This window comes from Lissotriton helveticus, chromosome 3_1 (assembly GCF_964261635.1).
Source record: "Lissotriton helveticus chromosome 3_1, aLisHel1.1, whole genome shotgun sequence".
Taxonomy (NCBI): domain Eukaryota; kingdom Metazoa; phylum Chordata; class Amphibia; order Caudata; family Salamandridae; genus Lissotriton; species Lissotriton helveticus.
In genome coordinates this window covers 537,089,600-537,105,826 of record NC_136061.1, presented here as the reverse complement: position 1 = coordinate 537,105,826, position 16,227 = coordinate 537,089,600, and the positions used below count along the sequence as shown (strand labels likewise).

The following is a 16,227-nucleotide window of genomic DNA, read 5'->3' as shown; positions in this document are numbered from 1 at the left end:
TAGAATGAGTTTTTTATAACTGTAAACGCCATTTCGCATTTGAACTGCTTAATTCCGCCTCAGACACCTCTGATCATTTAATTTTCCATAAACTGAAATATTTTGATTACATACATGCACCTCTCGCCATTTTGTCTGTTTTGGCGTGTTTTTTTTCCCTTACACAATAGCATAACAGAAACGTGATAGTGCTTCGCATACAGAGAGCTGATTGATAAAGACATAATGTCTAACCACTAGCATTTTCATGTATCGTTCCTAAACTGAAAGGCCAGAGACCTTCTTCCATTTATTAAAATATAATATACTTCCTCATAAGAGTGTATAATTAATTTTGCAAAACCATATTAATTTTTCATCAACTATACCGTTTGTATTCTATGTACTACTGACTATACCGATTACTTTGTTTTTTGCAATGTCTCTACTCGTATTAGATTAGAAACTTGCTTTGAAAACAGTGCATTTCTGAATAAACATTTCAAATATGCACGTTCTCTCTTTTAATCCATAATCTCAACTAAAATGATTGTAAACTGAAACAGTATTCATGTGTTCTACGTAACTTCAGCTGTACTAACTTAATATTTTCTTTTGTCGACCTGATTTACTCATACTAGAACCCACAGCCCTATAACAGCCCGTGAACCCTTTCTTAGTAGGTCGCGCACCATGCAGACAGTTGTACCTCTGTAAAAAAATAATTTATTACTCTTCTCAAGCACCGTCGCAGTTCCGCTCCACACAGTGTTAATCACTGCTCCCACGCTTCTACAGACCAGACGCTATGTCGTATTTCACTCCTTATCACGCTTTAATCTCCACAATAACAAACACTTCTCCGCCAGCCACCAGAGAACAGAGTGCACATGCAGAGGCACTAAGTAGTGAAATACAACATACCCTCTGCTCTATGGAAACAACCGAGCGGTAATTCTGAAAGAAAACATTCACTAGCGCTTCAAAAAAGCATTTAAATTATATAAATAGTTTTTTGAAAACGTTCCAACTACTTTGATGCGACTATCTGTGTGTGCCTCCACAGCAAAGTTCCTCAGCCCGGACTGAAGGCAGACACAGACAGACACACATACAATAAGATAACACAGGGCAACGGAGACGGAAAACAGAAGAGAGATAAAGATGCAGTCAAACAGCAGGAGTGAGAGAGATATTTTTATACTCCGTTTGGTACCTCAATTTACGAACACATTTACTGCACAAATCTGTGTACAACCTCATGGTCAGAACTTTTCATTTTATTTTACTCGACCACCTGCCCTTCTCACCCTACGCCCACCATCGCAGGCCGCGGCCACAAACCGCACTATAATTTTGTCGTCTGACACAAACTTTAAGAATTCATTAAGCATTACCACTTTTTCAAGACGGTATCACATGTAATGTACCAACTTTTCATTTTATTTTACTCGACCACCTGCCCTTCTCACCCTACGCCCACCAATGCAGGCCGCGGCCACAAACCGTACTATAATTTTGTCGTCTGACAGAAACTTTAAGAATTCATTAAACATTACCACTTTTTCAAAACGGTATCACATGTAATATACCAACTTTTCATTTTATTTCACTCAACCACCTGCCCCTCTCACCCTACACCCACCAATGCAGGCCGCGTCCAGAAACCGCACTCTAATTTTGTCGTGTGACAGAAAGTTTACGAATTCATTAACCATTAACATTTTTTCACGACGGTATCACATGTAATTTACCATTTCTCTCTCTATCTGCATTATCTGTCTCTCTGCTAATATAATTTTTTCACTTCATAAACAACTTCTCTCATTATATATAAAGGCTTCAAAATCACACAAATAATTACTCTTTATATTAAACATATTTTATACTTCATATTTCACATTTAAATTAAAAATAGTTTTAGAAATACAACACATTATGACAGCCAAAAATGAGTTTAGTTTCAAACTATGAGGAAAATCAATCATTGTTTGCGAGTAAACCATATTTTACGGTACATGACAAAACAAACAGTTACAGACTTACCTTTACCAATGCTTTGTACGATATACAACAGTGACAGTCACAAAATAGATATTCGTTTGACGGAAGTCTCAATTATGCTGCTATCACTGCAACCAAAATTCAATGGCACAGATATCCAGTCAATACAGACTCATATATGTCTCTTCAGCCAATCATATTTCCTCCCGCAAAATTTTGTATTCAAATTTACATTTCAGTTGGTTGTCCCTCACAATATTTTCAATGTCACATAAAAGTCACCCATCACCCACTGCCATCTCTGGCTGTTTCCATGGTAACACCTCATTCTGCACCTGGCTGAAGGCACAGGTCAAAAAAGTTCATATCTCAACGTTCTACAGCAAACTAACAACACTGTTCTCCCTCCAGAATCACCTGCCTATCCACAGCTCTGTTACATGTCATTTTTTTCACACCCAATACTACTTTTTCTTTTACATAACATTAACATGCAACGTAGTCTTCAATCTTCACGTATTAGAATCAACCAATCATTTTTCGTTTTTCAACCACACCAAGCTTCATCCATTTTTTTATCCTGACTTTCAGCTTCTAACTGCCATTCCACTTCCAGAACCCATCGGAGTACGAGTGCATCTGCCTTGAAAATGAAGGTTTGGCTTTTAGGACACAGCTATATTCACTGGAGTGGAAAATATGCAGCAAGCAGACGAATTTCCAACCTTGATTTACCAAATGTGCAGATAACGTGGATTGGGCAAAGAGGATTAAGATGTCACCAATTAATACCATTGGTGAAAACTTTTATGCATCTCCCAGAACCAGACCTTTTAATTGTGCACTGTGGTGGGAACGATCTAGGCACATTGACTGGGGTAGGTCTGGAAATGCTTCTAAAAGACACCTTTCGACAATTGATGACACTTTTTCCTCGAACTGCCTTGGTATATTCCAATATATGCCAAAGACAGAAATGGAATTGGTCCAATCAACATTGTGCACAAATTGAGAAAGCAAGGAGACATGTAAATAAATCTGTTTCTGCTTTCCTCAGAGATTATAGCATGGGTTCTATTTACCACAACAACTTGCGTTACCACATGCAAGACATCTATAGGACAGATGGTGTTCATTTCACGGATGAGGGAAACAGAATCTTCCTCTGCAACATCAGACTCTGCATCGGTACTTACTTATAAATGCAGAAAAAACTCAATTAACGCAAGGGCTCTTTTCAGAGCCACCTTATATCAAAGCACTCAAACTTCTGATTTATCTCCATTTTCACACTCTTGTAAATAGGAGTGCGCGCCCGAGTGCGCGCACCCCGCAACTTTAAAAAATAAAATATATATATATATATATGTTTGCGTTTAAGGGCCTTACTGCACACCCTGAGAGAACCTACGCAGCAAAACAATCTCTACCTTCTCCCTTTTCCATGTTCCAACGCTTTGAAATGACAATATATTTACTCGCAGTGACAAAATGGCGGTCAACACTTCCTGATTTCCTTCTAATCGAACGTTAACAGACGTCACGCAGCAAAAAAAAAATTCCGCGCGCAGCCGCTTGAGTACGCGCACCCGTACGCGCTTATAGATATATAATTGACTTTAACTTTCATTTTCTCAGCAACTACTGAACAGATTTACACCATTCAAAAAAAAGCGTAATCTGCGAGCCGGACTCTACAGTTTTGCCAAATTTCTTATAAATTCATTCAGCCGTTCGACCTGTACCCGTGTCTAAACGTCCTATGGAAAATAACATGGAGAAAACACGTTTTGGGACCCCCCTTTTATCTCAGCCCCCACTTCACCAATCCCCCCCAAACTTTCAGGGAAGGAGCGCAGCGGACCGAGCCATCTTCTTTGAGAAATTTGCAAAGATTCATCCACCAGGGCCAAAGTTAATCCAAATAGAATGTTGAGGATTTCCTATGGAAACTAGGTCCTAACTATAACTACCTACTGGCGACCGCCAGTAGGTTATATATATATATATATATATATATATATATATGTATATATATATATATATATATATATATGTATATATATATATATATATATGTATATTACCTACTGGCGGTCGCCAGTAGGTAGTTATAGTTAGGATTGGCTACCATAGGAAATCCGCAACATTCTATTGGGAATAACTCTGGCGCCGCTTGAGGAATTTGTGTGTAATTTTCCAAAATTTTGGCCAGCTCCGCTGCGCTCCTTCCCTGAAAGTTTCGGGGGATTCGTGAAGTGGGGGCTGAGAAAAAAGGGGGGTCCCAAAACGGGTTTTCCCCATGTTAATTTCCATCGGACGGTCTGACAAGTCTACAGCCCGAACCGCTGAACGGAATTACGCCAAACTTGGCAAAATTGTAGGAACTGGTACGCAGATGTGCCTTTGCTATATTTGCTGAAAATTGCTTCAGTGTTTTTTTTTTTAAATTAACTTCAAAAACACATATATATCTATAGGCGCGCTCCGAGCGCTCACCGGTGCGCGTACCGTGGAGCGCACCCGGCGCGCTACGGGAGTGCGCGAGCGGAAAGCTGATTGGCTGTCGGGTGTCTGTCAACATTCTAAACAGTCCGGAGAGTCCGCCATCTTATGTCTCGGTAGAATTGAGACACAAAAGGTGAAAAAGAAAGGGGGAAATAATTAAAAGGGGGCAGAGTAGGCACCCCCTGACCCCCTAGGTTTTCTGAGGGGGCCTAGAAGGACCCTGAAGGGCAATTTTTTTTTATGTTTTTCAAAATTTTCGCGGGGTAAGCGCTGGGTGCCTTCCCCGGTGCGCGCACCGGTACGCGCACCCTGAGCGCACCACAGGGAAAAATAGTGTAAAAAATTATAGTAAAAAAATAATTTCCAGCAATGCAGCCTTTCACATGGCGCAAGCCCCATGTGAAAGGGCCTGCGTCAGTCTTACCCCTCCTGTGAGGCAGGCGCAAGATTTTGTCGCAACGGCGTCCTAAAAGTGACACAGTGAAATATCATAGATTTCACTGCGTCACGTCTACGACCCTTCCTTGCGTCAATACGCCCCCTTTGCATACATTATACCTGGCGCAGGTATAATGTGGCGCAGGGGTTTACAAAGTGACGCATCTACCTAGATGCGTCACTTTGTAAATATGACTCAACAAGACGCATTTTTACACCACTGGTGCGTCACAAAAAGTGACGCATTGGCGGCGTAAAAGTGACGCATGGTCTCATAAATGAGGCCCTCAGTCTTCTACTCTCACTTTTTCTTTCACTTTCTCTGTCTCTTCACTCCCTTACTCACCTTGTCTCACACTCACTTGTCTTTATCCAGTCTGTATCTCCACTCTTTCCTAAACATCACTGCTCTTTTCTTACCCTTCCACACCCCTGTTCATTTACTACATTTTCTTCACTTATCCTCATTCCCCATGTTCACTCTCCTTCTCCTCACTCACCTTCTTTCAGTCCCCCTACTTCACTTCCCTTCCCCTCTCGTCCCTTTCTTTGCTTTCTCACTCATTTTCCTCTCCTCTCTCATTGCACTCCACTTCAGTTACTCTTTTTCATTTTTTTAAGAATACAGCTCTTTTTTGAAAATTGGAGGTAGTTCTAAAAAGAACTTTTTTTTTTCTTCTTTTTCATTTTTTTCTCAACAAAAACAAAAACAGGGAATGGCAAACTGCTCAACAGGAGCAAAAAAAAAATAATCCAAATTAGGGCTGGGGACGGCAGCGGTGGTACTCCAAGGCTCGAGCAATGATCAAAATACTTTGTTCGCCATAACAAACTAGGGCATCACCACGTTTGCATTTGATGGATGCCTCATTAAAAATAAGCTGAATATTTGGGATCAGCTGCTCTGATCGCCCCCCTCACCAATGCAGTTGCTCCTCCAGTTGAAGTAGAGGCACCATCTCTTGGAGCCTCTCGTGCAAGAGCCCTGACACTCTCCCGGGCATAGTTCTGGGGATGCCTTCTCTGGACGTGGCGAATCATGGTAAAATTACCAAAACTGTACTTCCTTCAGGGGTCTCCTCGGGAAAGTACAGTATGGCAGATCTTACACTCCACGTTTGGAGCATTTACTTTTTTAAGTCCGGAATATCAAAAAATTTCCAGATGAAATGTTCTTTCACCTTCGGCTGAGGAGGCTCTTCATCTATGAATCCATCTGACTCCTCACTGCTGCTGGATGCTCTGGCAGCCATTGTAACCACAGATTATAAGCAGAGAAAAAAAGAGGTCTTTCTCTCACCAAAGTGAAAGAAGAAGTGAAGGAAAAGGGTGGGGTTTTCATTCTTTGGGAAAAAAATCTGTAAGCAACCAATGAAAATTGTTATTTTAAGTTCACATGACTTGACGCGCTTACGCTACGAGCACCGGAGCGCTTCCGGGGGGCGCTCACGCGGCACGAACCTAGGCGCTTCCGGAGGCGCTCACGTGGCGCGAATGTAGGCGCTTCCGGGGCCCTTCCGCGGCGCGCCTGAGTGACGTTTTGGTAGCTTTACGGAAATGCAAAATCATTTTCATTCGGAAAATCAAAAATACTGCTCTATAAGTATGGTACAGAATGTCTTGCATTATTATTTAGTTTTCATACATTTTTTTTATGAACGCAGAAATAGCGCTCTCGCTGCGCTCTTGGGAGACTTACCGGTGCGCACACCCTGAGCGCTCCAAGTCAAAATGATTTGGGTAAGCTTACCGGTGCGCGCACGCTGAGCGCACCAGGAAAAAATCCTTAAAAAAAAGAAAAATACATAGAATTTTTTTTTTTAAATAAATTAATAATAATGAATACTTATACAAAACAGCTAATAAAAAAACACTAAAAATCATAGGTTACAAACTCGATAAACAAAGGAATTAGCTTTTAAAAAACCTTTGAAATTCACTGAAAAAAACAGAGGCTTCACAATCGTTATAGTTAGGAATTAGCATTTAAAAAACCTTTGAAATTCACTGAAAAAACCATAGGTTTCACATTTGTTATAGTTAGGAATTAGCATTTAAAAAACCTTTGAAATTTACTGAAAAAACCATAGGTTTCACACCAGTTATAGTTAGCTGAACATTTTACTCATACAAAACCATTGAAATTCCCACGTTATAGTTAGTTGGACTCACTATAACTCGCGTGCCCGCAATCCACTGCTGATGATGTCACACATTACATCATTCATGACATGGTCAGTGACATCACTGATGACATCACTGATGACATCTCAAATGACTTTTAGAAAAAGACAAAGGTCCTAAACTTTTTCAGATAAAATTGTGAACAATAGACACAGACTTAAATAAGGGCTTTGTTTCTTTTGTTCCAATGTCCAGCCAGACAGAGGAATTTTTATTTTCAAAATAAAGTGAAAATTAAAGTTTTAAATGAAGCACAACATAGATCAAGAACTGGGCATAAGCCTGTACCAAGTAAGAAGAAGGAGAGAACAATACATGGGGAAAGTAAACAGGCAAACAAACTGGAGCAACAGGTGGCTTACAAAACAATGCAATCTTGTGTAAGCACAACCCAACAGTAACTACAACAGAAAAATGCACAAATTAAGGATGTAGTACTGTTAAAACAGTCGACGTGACGTTTTGATCCCTATCTCCAATAATACACTGGGATCATCTTCAGGACTACTAAAATTACTATTGCCTGATTTTTGGAGGCCTGTGGGAATAAACAGGGAAAGGAAGAGGGAAGAGAGACAAATTTATCTCAGGGACTATTTACATTAGAATTGAGCATGTCAGGCGCACTTACAATGATAAAAAACAATTGTGACAACGGTTTCAAATGCGGTCAAACAAGGTGAAAAGTTTAAACAAATTGTGCTTACAGCAGTGCCCTGTGCAGTCGTGGTGACTGGTGTACAGTGACATATACTTTGTCCAACTCGACTGCGATGTGCGTGGATGGAATATTAGAATGGGCATAGGTTAAACTGTGCTCATTTTTATTGTGGCTCAGAGGGTACTATGAGTGCACGTGCGTTTGCCAAGGTAAACGGGCTTTTAACAAGGGAGTGGTTTTTTCACAAGAGGGTGCCGGAGTGCGTGAGCGAGCTCGTCGGCGACGAATAAGTGTTGGCCCGTGTGTCGTTGTTGCAAGGCAGGGAACGTATCGTGCTGTGATGGTGAGCGTAATACTGACCTGCTAGCCGTGTGAGAGTGACTCGCGGCGTCTATTTGCGGAGCCTCATGGGTGGTGTTTGTACACCTGGGGACAGAAGGAACCGGTTAAGGTCCTATCGAGAGGTTCGGATTAATCTACTGGGGTACAGCCTCGGGCGGGTCAGAAAGGGAGTAGTTACCTGATAGACCAAGCAAGGGGCTTGTAGGCTTCCATGTAAAGAAGAACGGTCAAACGGGACGGCTAGGTTTTAAATCCCAAATTGATAAGCACGACCTGCAGGGAGAAGGAATTACTTAGCCCGTGGCTTTAACGTTATGAATAAAAACGGTGACCGACTGGCGGTAAAGTGATTAACCTGTGCACATAGGCCGAGGGCCGAGTGCGGTATTTTGGAATTGCAAGCTTGGCGAGGATGGCTGCGGGGATGGTGCAGTACGAGTCCTCGTGGTCCTGTGGAGAATAATGGGGGATTCAGGGTCGGTGTCACGCTAAAGGGGCGTTAATGGAGCGGACACGGAGGAGCAAGAAGCAGGCTTACCTCAAGAGGATCACGTAGCCGAGCTTCAGGGAATCCCGTCTCTCTTGATCCTGTGGAGAGTAATTAAGGGAATCAGGATCAGTCTTACAATGGTGAGGCTGTTGTCGAGCGAGCAAAGGGAACAGGGGGCAGGCTTACCTCGATATAATCTCAGAGCCGAGCTACAAGGAGTCCCGCCCGGATATGCGCGGTGGCTGGTTGTCAGTGGCCCTGCCGGGAGAACCTATTTGGCATGCATGGTGAGTTAGGTAAAAAAAAACGAGGGACTAGTTGGGGATGTCGGACGGTTCGTCTGAACCGTGGGCGCCATTTTGGATAGGGATTAGAGTGGAAATAAACGGCGGGCATATTCGAGTGAATGAGGAAGTGCTCAAAGTGAACCATTGTACATTTGTCACAACAATTTGTCCAAGAGCAAAGAAACTCGCAATACTTAATTAATTAAAGTAGAACAACATATGCAACAGTTAGAACAGGTAGAATTATGAAAACAAGACAGACTGATCGAAGTGGGGATTTTCAGTGGAATGGATTTAAAGCAGATTAGTCCAGTCTAATCTAACGTAATATATCTGATCCAATGCCCTTGTCCGAAAGTATATATAGGGCAAACAACCCAAAAAGTCAAGACCCGCATTGGACAACACAGGAGCCGCATTCGATGTGGGACCCCGAATGCTCCGCTGGTTGACCATTATGCCACTTTCAAACACACTGAAGACGACCTGCAATGGACAGTCCTGAAAGTATTGAAACTACCCTCCAGAGAAGGTAATATGGGACAATTGTTTAATAAGGAGGAACTGAAATCAATTATCCAATTCAACTCCATACAGGATGGACTCAACAGAGCAGAAGACCGGACTAATCTGCTTTAAATCCATTCCACTGAAAATCCCCCACTTCGATCAGTCTGTCTTGTTTTCATAATTCTACCTGTTCTAACTGTTGCATATGTTGTTCTACTTTAATTAATTAAGTATTGCGAGTTTCTTTGCTCTTGGACAAATTATTGTGACTAATGTGCAATGGTTCACTTTGAGCACTTCCTCACTCACTCAAATATGTCCGCCGTTTATTTCCACTCTAATCCCTATCCAAAATGGCGCCCACGGTTCAGACGAACCGTCCGACATCCCCAACTAGTCCCTCGATTGTTTTTACCTAACTCACCATGCACGTCAAATAGGTTCTCCCGGCAGGGCCACTGACAACCAGCCATCGTGCATATCCGGACGGGACTCCTAGTAGCCCAGCTCCGAGATTATATCGAGGTAAGCCTGCCCCCTGTTCCCTTTGCTCGCTCGACAACAGCCTCACCATTGTAAGACTGATCCTGATTCCCTTAATTACTCTCCACAGGATCAAGAGAGACGGGATTCCCTGCAGCTCGACTACGTGATCCTATTGAGGTAAGCCTGCTTCTTGTTCCTCCGTGTCCGCTCCATTAACGCCCCTTTAGCGTGACACCGACCCTGAATCCCCCATTATTCTCCACAGGACCACGAGGACTCGTACTGCACCATCCCCGCAGCCATCCTCGCCAAGCTTGCAATTCCAAAATACCGCACTCGGCCTATGTGCACAGGTAAATCACTTTAGCGCCAGTCGGTCACCGTTTTTATTCATAACGTTAAAGCCACGGGCTAAGTAATTCCTTCTCCCTGCAGGTCGTGCTTATCAATTTGGGATTTAAAACCTAGCCGTCCCGTTCGACCGTTCATCTTTACATGGAAGCCTACAAGCCCCTTGCTTGGTCTATCAGGTAACTACTCCCATTCTGACCCGCCCGAGGCTGTACCCCAGTAGATTAATCCGAACCTCTCGATAGGACCTTAACCAGTTCCTTCTGTCCCTAGGTGTACAAACACCACCCATGAGGCTCCGCAAATAGACGCCGCCGAGTCACTCTCACATGGCTAGCAGGTCAGTATTACGCTCACCATCACAGCACGATACGTTCCCTGCCTTGCAACAACGACACACGGGCCAACACTTATTCGTCGCCGACGAGCTCGCTCACGCACTGCGGCACCCCCTTGTGAAAAAACCACTCCCTTGTGAAAAGCCTGTTTACCTTGGCAAACGCACGTGCACTCATAGTACCCTCTGAGCCACAATAAAAATGAGCACAGTTTAACCTATGCCCATTCTAATATTCCATCCACACACATCGCAGTCGAGTTGGACAAAGTATATGTCACTGTACACCAGTCACCACGACTGCACTGGGCACTGCTGTAAGCACAATTTTTTTAAACTTTTCACCTTGTTTGACCGTATTTGAAACCGTTGTCACAATTGTTTTTAATCATTGTAAGTGCGCCTGACATGCTCAATTCTAATGTAAATAGTCCCTGAGATAAATTTGTCTCTCTTCCCTCTTCCTTTCCCTGTTTATTCCCACAGGCCTCCAAAAATCAGGCAATAGTAATTTTAGTAGTCCTGAAGATGATCCCAGTGTATTATTGGAGATATTGATCGAAACGTCACGTCGATTGTTTTAACAGTACTACATCCTTAATTTGTGCATTTTTCTGTTGTAGTTACTGTTGGGTTGTGCTTACACAAGATTGCATTGTTTTGTAAGCCACCTGTTGCTCCACTTTGTCTGCCTATTTACTTTCCCCATGTATTGTTCTCTCCTTCTTCTTACTTGGTACAGGCTTGTGCCCAGTTCTTGATCTATGTTGTACTTCACCTAAAACTTGAATTTTCACTTTATTTTGAAAATAAAAATTCCTCTGTCCAGCTCGACATTGGAACAAAAGAAACATAGCTCTTATTTAAGTCTGTGTCTATTCTTCACAATTTTATCTGAAAAAGTTTAGGACCTTTGTCTTTTTCTAAAAACCATTGACTACCCGAGGTCCTCAAACTACCTAGACGGGTTCCCTTGTTGTTTATACTGCTGACATCTCAAATGACATCACTGATGACATCACTGATGACATCATCCATGTGATAATACGATGCACCTCCTCACACTCTAATCTAACCTCTGATACACCCAGTGTTAAATACAAACTACCATTCCTGAAATTATAGACACACCAATTCCAGTAACTACATACGCACTCACTGATTTCTAGGTCTACACACACATCCGCTCATTCACCCATACAATCACTCATACATACAGTCACTCATCAATAGAACACTATCATATCCAGTCATACACCTATACAGACACCCACACACTGACACTCATCCACAGAGTTACTCACACATCTAGTCAGTTGTGCAAAGAATCAATCACACTCCCATTTCCTCAACTACACAGTTTTACTCACTAAACCTTACTTAATCAAACATATACTAACACATACTTACTCTCTTTTACAATCACTGATACAAGTACACATTGATCCATACAGTCACTTACGCAATCACAGACTCTCATGTATGGTCAATTATATATGCCAAATCTCACATGCACTGTGTTTTACATATGTACTTACTTGGACATGGAGCACTGAGATAGCCATTCACTCACCAACACACCTATGCACACAGTCAACCACCCATACAGCTCTTTCCACATGCACTCTTGAACCCATATACCAAGTGAATCAACTGCTCACACATATATGCACAGAGTCACACACCTCCCAGCCACCCTCACACACACTCACCCTCACATACAAATATTTGGGCAACCAATCAATAACCCATATAACCACTCATATAGCTACTGATCAACACATGCAGCAGCTTACACAACAACAGACATACTGATGCAGACATTCAGACAGTTTAGTTACTAACCAATGCATTCAGTAAGACACATTTAATCACTCACTCATACAGTCAGTCACGCACCTACTAAATCCTTCATCCAGACACTCTTACATACACTCATTCTTCAATATATAAAACATATTTTAACTTTACAGAAACACACATTCACTGGATGATGTCATCAGTGATGTCATCAGTGATGTAATTTGAGATGTCATCAGTGATGTCACTGACCATATCATGAATGATGTAATATGTGACATCATCAGCAGTGGATTGCGGGCGCGCGAGTTATAGTGAGTCCAACTAACTATAACGTGGGAATTTCAATGGTTTTGTATGAGTAAAATGTTTGGCTAACTATAACTGGGGTGAAACCTATGGTTTTTTCAGTGAATATATATATATATATATATATATATATAGATATATGTATATATCTATATATATATATATATATATAGATATACACATATATATATATATGTTCCTGAGCTCTGCCACCCGTCCTTGAAAGGAAAAAACGGAACGGACCACGGTAAAGTGCCTTATTTTTCTTTTATTTCTCCAGGGTGCAAAATCTTAGTTTCAGTGTTGTCTTTCTTGATGCTAGTGTCAATTGTGTGTGAAATAGACACTACACATATATACTTGGCATTGTTTCACACAGGGCTCACGTACACTATTCGTGAAGCAAGCCCAAAATGCCGCATATTTTTCAGTACCAATTGCTAGTGGAATTTTTCAGAGGTTTCAACTGTGTAAAAATGTATGATCTGTCAAAAAAACGATTTATAACAGTTTTGGTCTCAACCTGTCTTTTTTTTCAGACTCAAATTAAGGAATGGGCTGAGGATTTGATAGCTCGAGACATACCCTGTTCGGAGGATTTCTCGCTCTCAGTCACGTTAGGCGATCCTGTGAAAGTCAGAGCCTGGAATATTGCTGGTTTACCATCGGATAACTTCTCGATTGATAACGGCATTATTATTACGTATGTTGAAATTTGTTTTACTGCTTCAGCAATTTCTTTTACATTAATCGGGTGGAATGCTGGTTGTCTTTCATTCTAATATTTTTGATATGACTATTCTTAAAACACGTGCATCTCATTTGCCTGAATGACTATGCCTCAGTTCAATCAATGGACTGATTTGCAACATGAAATCCATGTTTTGTGTATTCATCTCATGGATTTACAAAGATAACCGATTTACTTAGATGTAGTGGCACGTTTGCGGAAGTCTTCTCTTTCAGGCAGGGAGTGTTGTTGAAAGAATACCCTGCACATTTTCAATTCACCCAAAGTTATGTTTGTGTTCACAAATTCTTCAATGGTCCATTCCCACCCAGCACATGATCGAAAATGTACTCTTCTCAAGGGCATTAGTAAATCTGTGCCCTCAGTGGCGTCACTAGGGGGGTGCGGGGGGTTCGGACCGCACCAGGTGACACCATCACATGGGGTGACACCGTGGTCCGTGACACCAACATGCTAAATATTATTACTATCTGTCAGCAGTGCGGGCCTTACCTCGCCTTCAAGGAGTAAACTTGACAGTTTCTTCTCCCAGCCTGAAGGATTTTATCATTCTAGAACAATGCACAGTGCTCCACTGCCATCTCTTCCACTGTGGCAAATTAATTAAATGTCTGTGTGTCCAAGGAGCTAAACTATGGAAATCGCTCCGCTTCCCAAGTCTCTGAGTAATTAGATACATCACCTGAAGTTTAGAAAAAAATGAAACGTTGGTTTTATTTGCTCTTAGAAAGAAAAAAATGAAACCTTGACCTTAGTGCTGATAAGAAAGAAAAAAAAGAGCATACAAGAATATGAAATGTACTAAATGGAATCAAAATTTTTTTTTTTTATTCTGTGAAACGTTTCAGCCGTGTGGTGTATTATGACTGTTTTTCAGTGGGGAAATTGCCATCTTTTTCTTGGGAAATTACGCATGGTTTTGGAGCACTTGTCTTTTAGTGGGCGCTGTACTGGGGATCAGACAGCGGGGGATGTTTATTAGCAGTGATATGGGGGCTTCGCTGGTCTGTGCGCCCCTATCCTGTAAGTGTGATGTCCTGTTAGTAGAAATGATCGAATTGGCAATTTTATTTAGAGTTATTCCATTAAATAGAGATTTGCAGAGCGCTATGTTAAGTGCTTTATAGCGCATTGCTCGCCAGTAGAGGCTGTTGGTGATGAAATAAAAGAGAACCAAATATAAAAATGTCAATGTCTCCGTGAACTTCAGGAGATCGTGGGGGGTCGTTGGCTAAATGTGCCATAGCAAACGAGCCCCCCCTCCCACGTCCGTGCCCATTTGCAGGCTGGCAGCACCCGTCTGAGGAAGGACCCAGAACACAATATGTGGGGTCAGGTCCTTTCCGTAGAAAGTTATTGAGTTTCACCCGCCCTTCACAACAGGGGTCCATAGTGTGGAGGGTTCTGTTATAACTATTTGGGAGGGGGCGTTAGAAATGGGACTTTAGAACCGTATTATGATATGAGGGCGTTCATTTTACAGAGAGCACAGAAGGGGCACATTGGACTTTGGATCAGGAGTCTTTTAGGTGGAATGTTCCATCGTCAAAAGTTTTCTGGAGACGGGACCTTTGTCACTTAAGGGGAACGTTCCCTTACCGGGGGTGACGCTGCAAGGGAGGGGGTGCTCGGGGTCAAGATAGATGCGCTTATCCGCAGGGACCATGAGAACGGCGATGGATTACAGTGAGGCGGGGGTCACGCCGGGACACTAACACCATTGTTCTGTGGGCTGTGACCTTATAACTGGGGCCAAGCCCATGTCGCACTGGGGACCCTCTGCAAGCTGTTCACAAGAGGAGGACGACGAAGTTATAAGAATGCCCCACCCCCTTACATCGGATCGTGTTGGCTCCAAAATCCGCCGTACTCCTTTTACCTACCTCAAATGGAAGGCTGAGGCCCTACGTGCCCCTATGCATCTTGTAGGTTGCCTAGACGTTACAAGGAGCGCTAAACCCACTGAGGTTTTTAGAGCAGAATAGAGAGGCGCGCAGGTTACTCGTTGTATGACTGGGATCACACGTGTGGCTAGGGAGACACCGGGACTGCTCAACGATTACCCGTCCAGTGTCTGCTGCTAGATCAGATCTGGAGACAGGCTCACATGAAAGAGAAACGTGCAGCTCTTTTCGATAAAACTAACATTTATTGTAATAATAAGAATTTATTTCATGATATTGTCAGAGAGGGGCTCGCTTGTCACTGTTCTGTCGCGTCTGTGTCCCTGTATGGTTGGAACAGAAACGTGCTCATTGTGTGCTGAATACCAGGCGAGCGGTCACAGGTGGTTTACGTCAGATCAGGCTGCTGCGCTCGGGGTTTGGACCTATAGGACTTTAGGGATTCAGGAGGAAGTGACATGTAAACTCTACTAGTTAAATACAAAAACAAAGGGAAGAAGTTGCAGAGGACCATTGACAAGATGCAGCTGGGATCAAGGGGGAGGTATTGTATCCGTAGCTACTCCGCTTGTTACATCTAGATACAGCGTACGCCCTTTGAAACTGGCCAGCACGGTACCCAGTGCCCGTCTCTGCACACGTGGGCAGATCACAGAGCCGGCACTGGCACTTGGCACTGTGGCATGAGAGAAAGGAGTTATGAAAGGATGGGTAACACCTCTGCAGTGCTTTAGTCTCCGGTGTAGAGGAGTGGGCTTGGAAAGGCCAGAAGGACCCCCTCCGTGGGGGCTGCACAGATGAATACATCTCCTCGAGGAGGTACATCATGGATTCGTGGGGTAAGTCGTGAGGGGGTGACACCATGAGTTACCCGCACTGGGTGACA

At 42.7% G+C, this 16,227-nt stretch overlaps 1 protein-coding gene across 1 annotated transcript in view; it reads left to right on the top strand.

Annotated features, from left to right (window-relative positions):
• DNAH7 (dynein axonemal heavy chain 7) overlaps positions 1 to 16,227 on the top strand; it is a 2,019,015-nt gene that overhangs the window by 1,409,270 nt on the left and 593,518 nt on the right. The window contains exon 46 of the mRNA XM_078680414.1: positions 13,226 to 13,389. Within this exon, the coding sequence (XP_078536540.1) occupies positions 13,226 to 13,389 (164 nt within the window). The remainder of the gene's footprint in view (positions 1 to 13,225; positions 13,390 to 16,227) is intronic.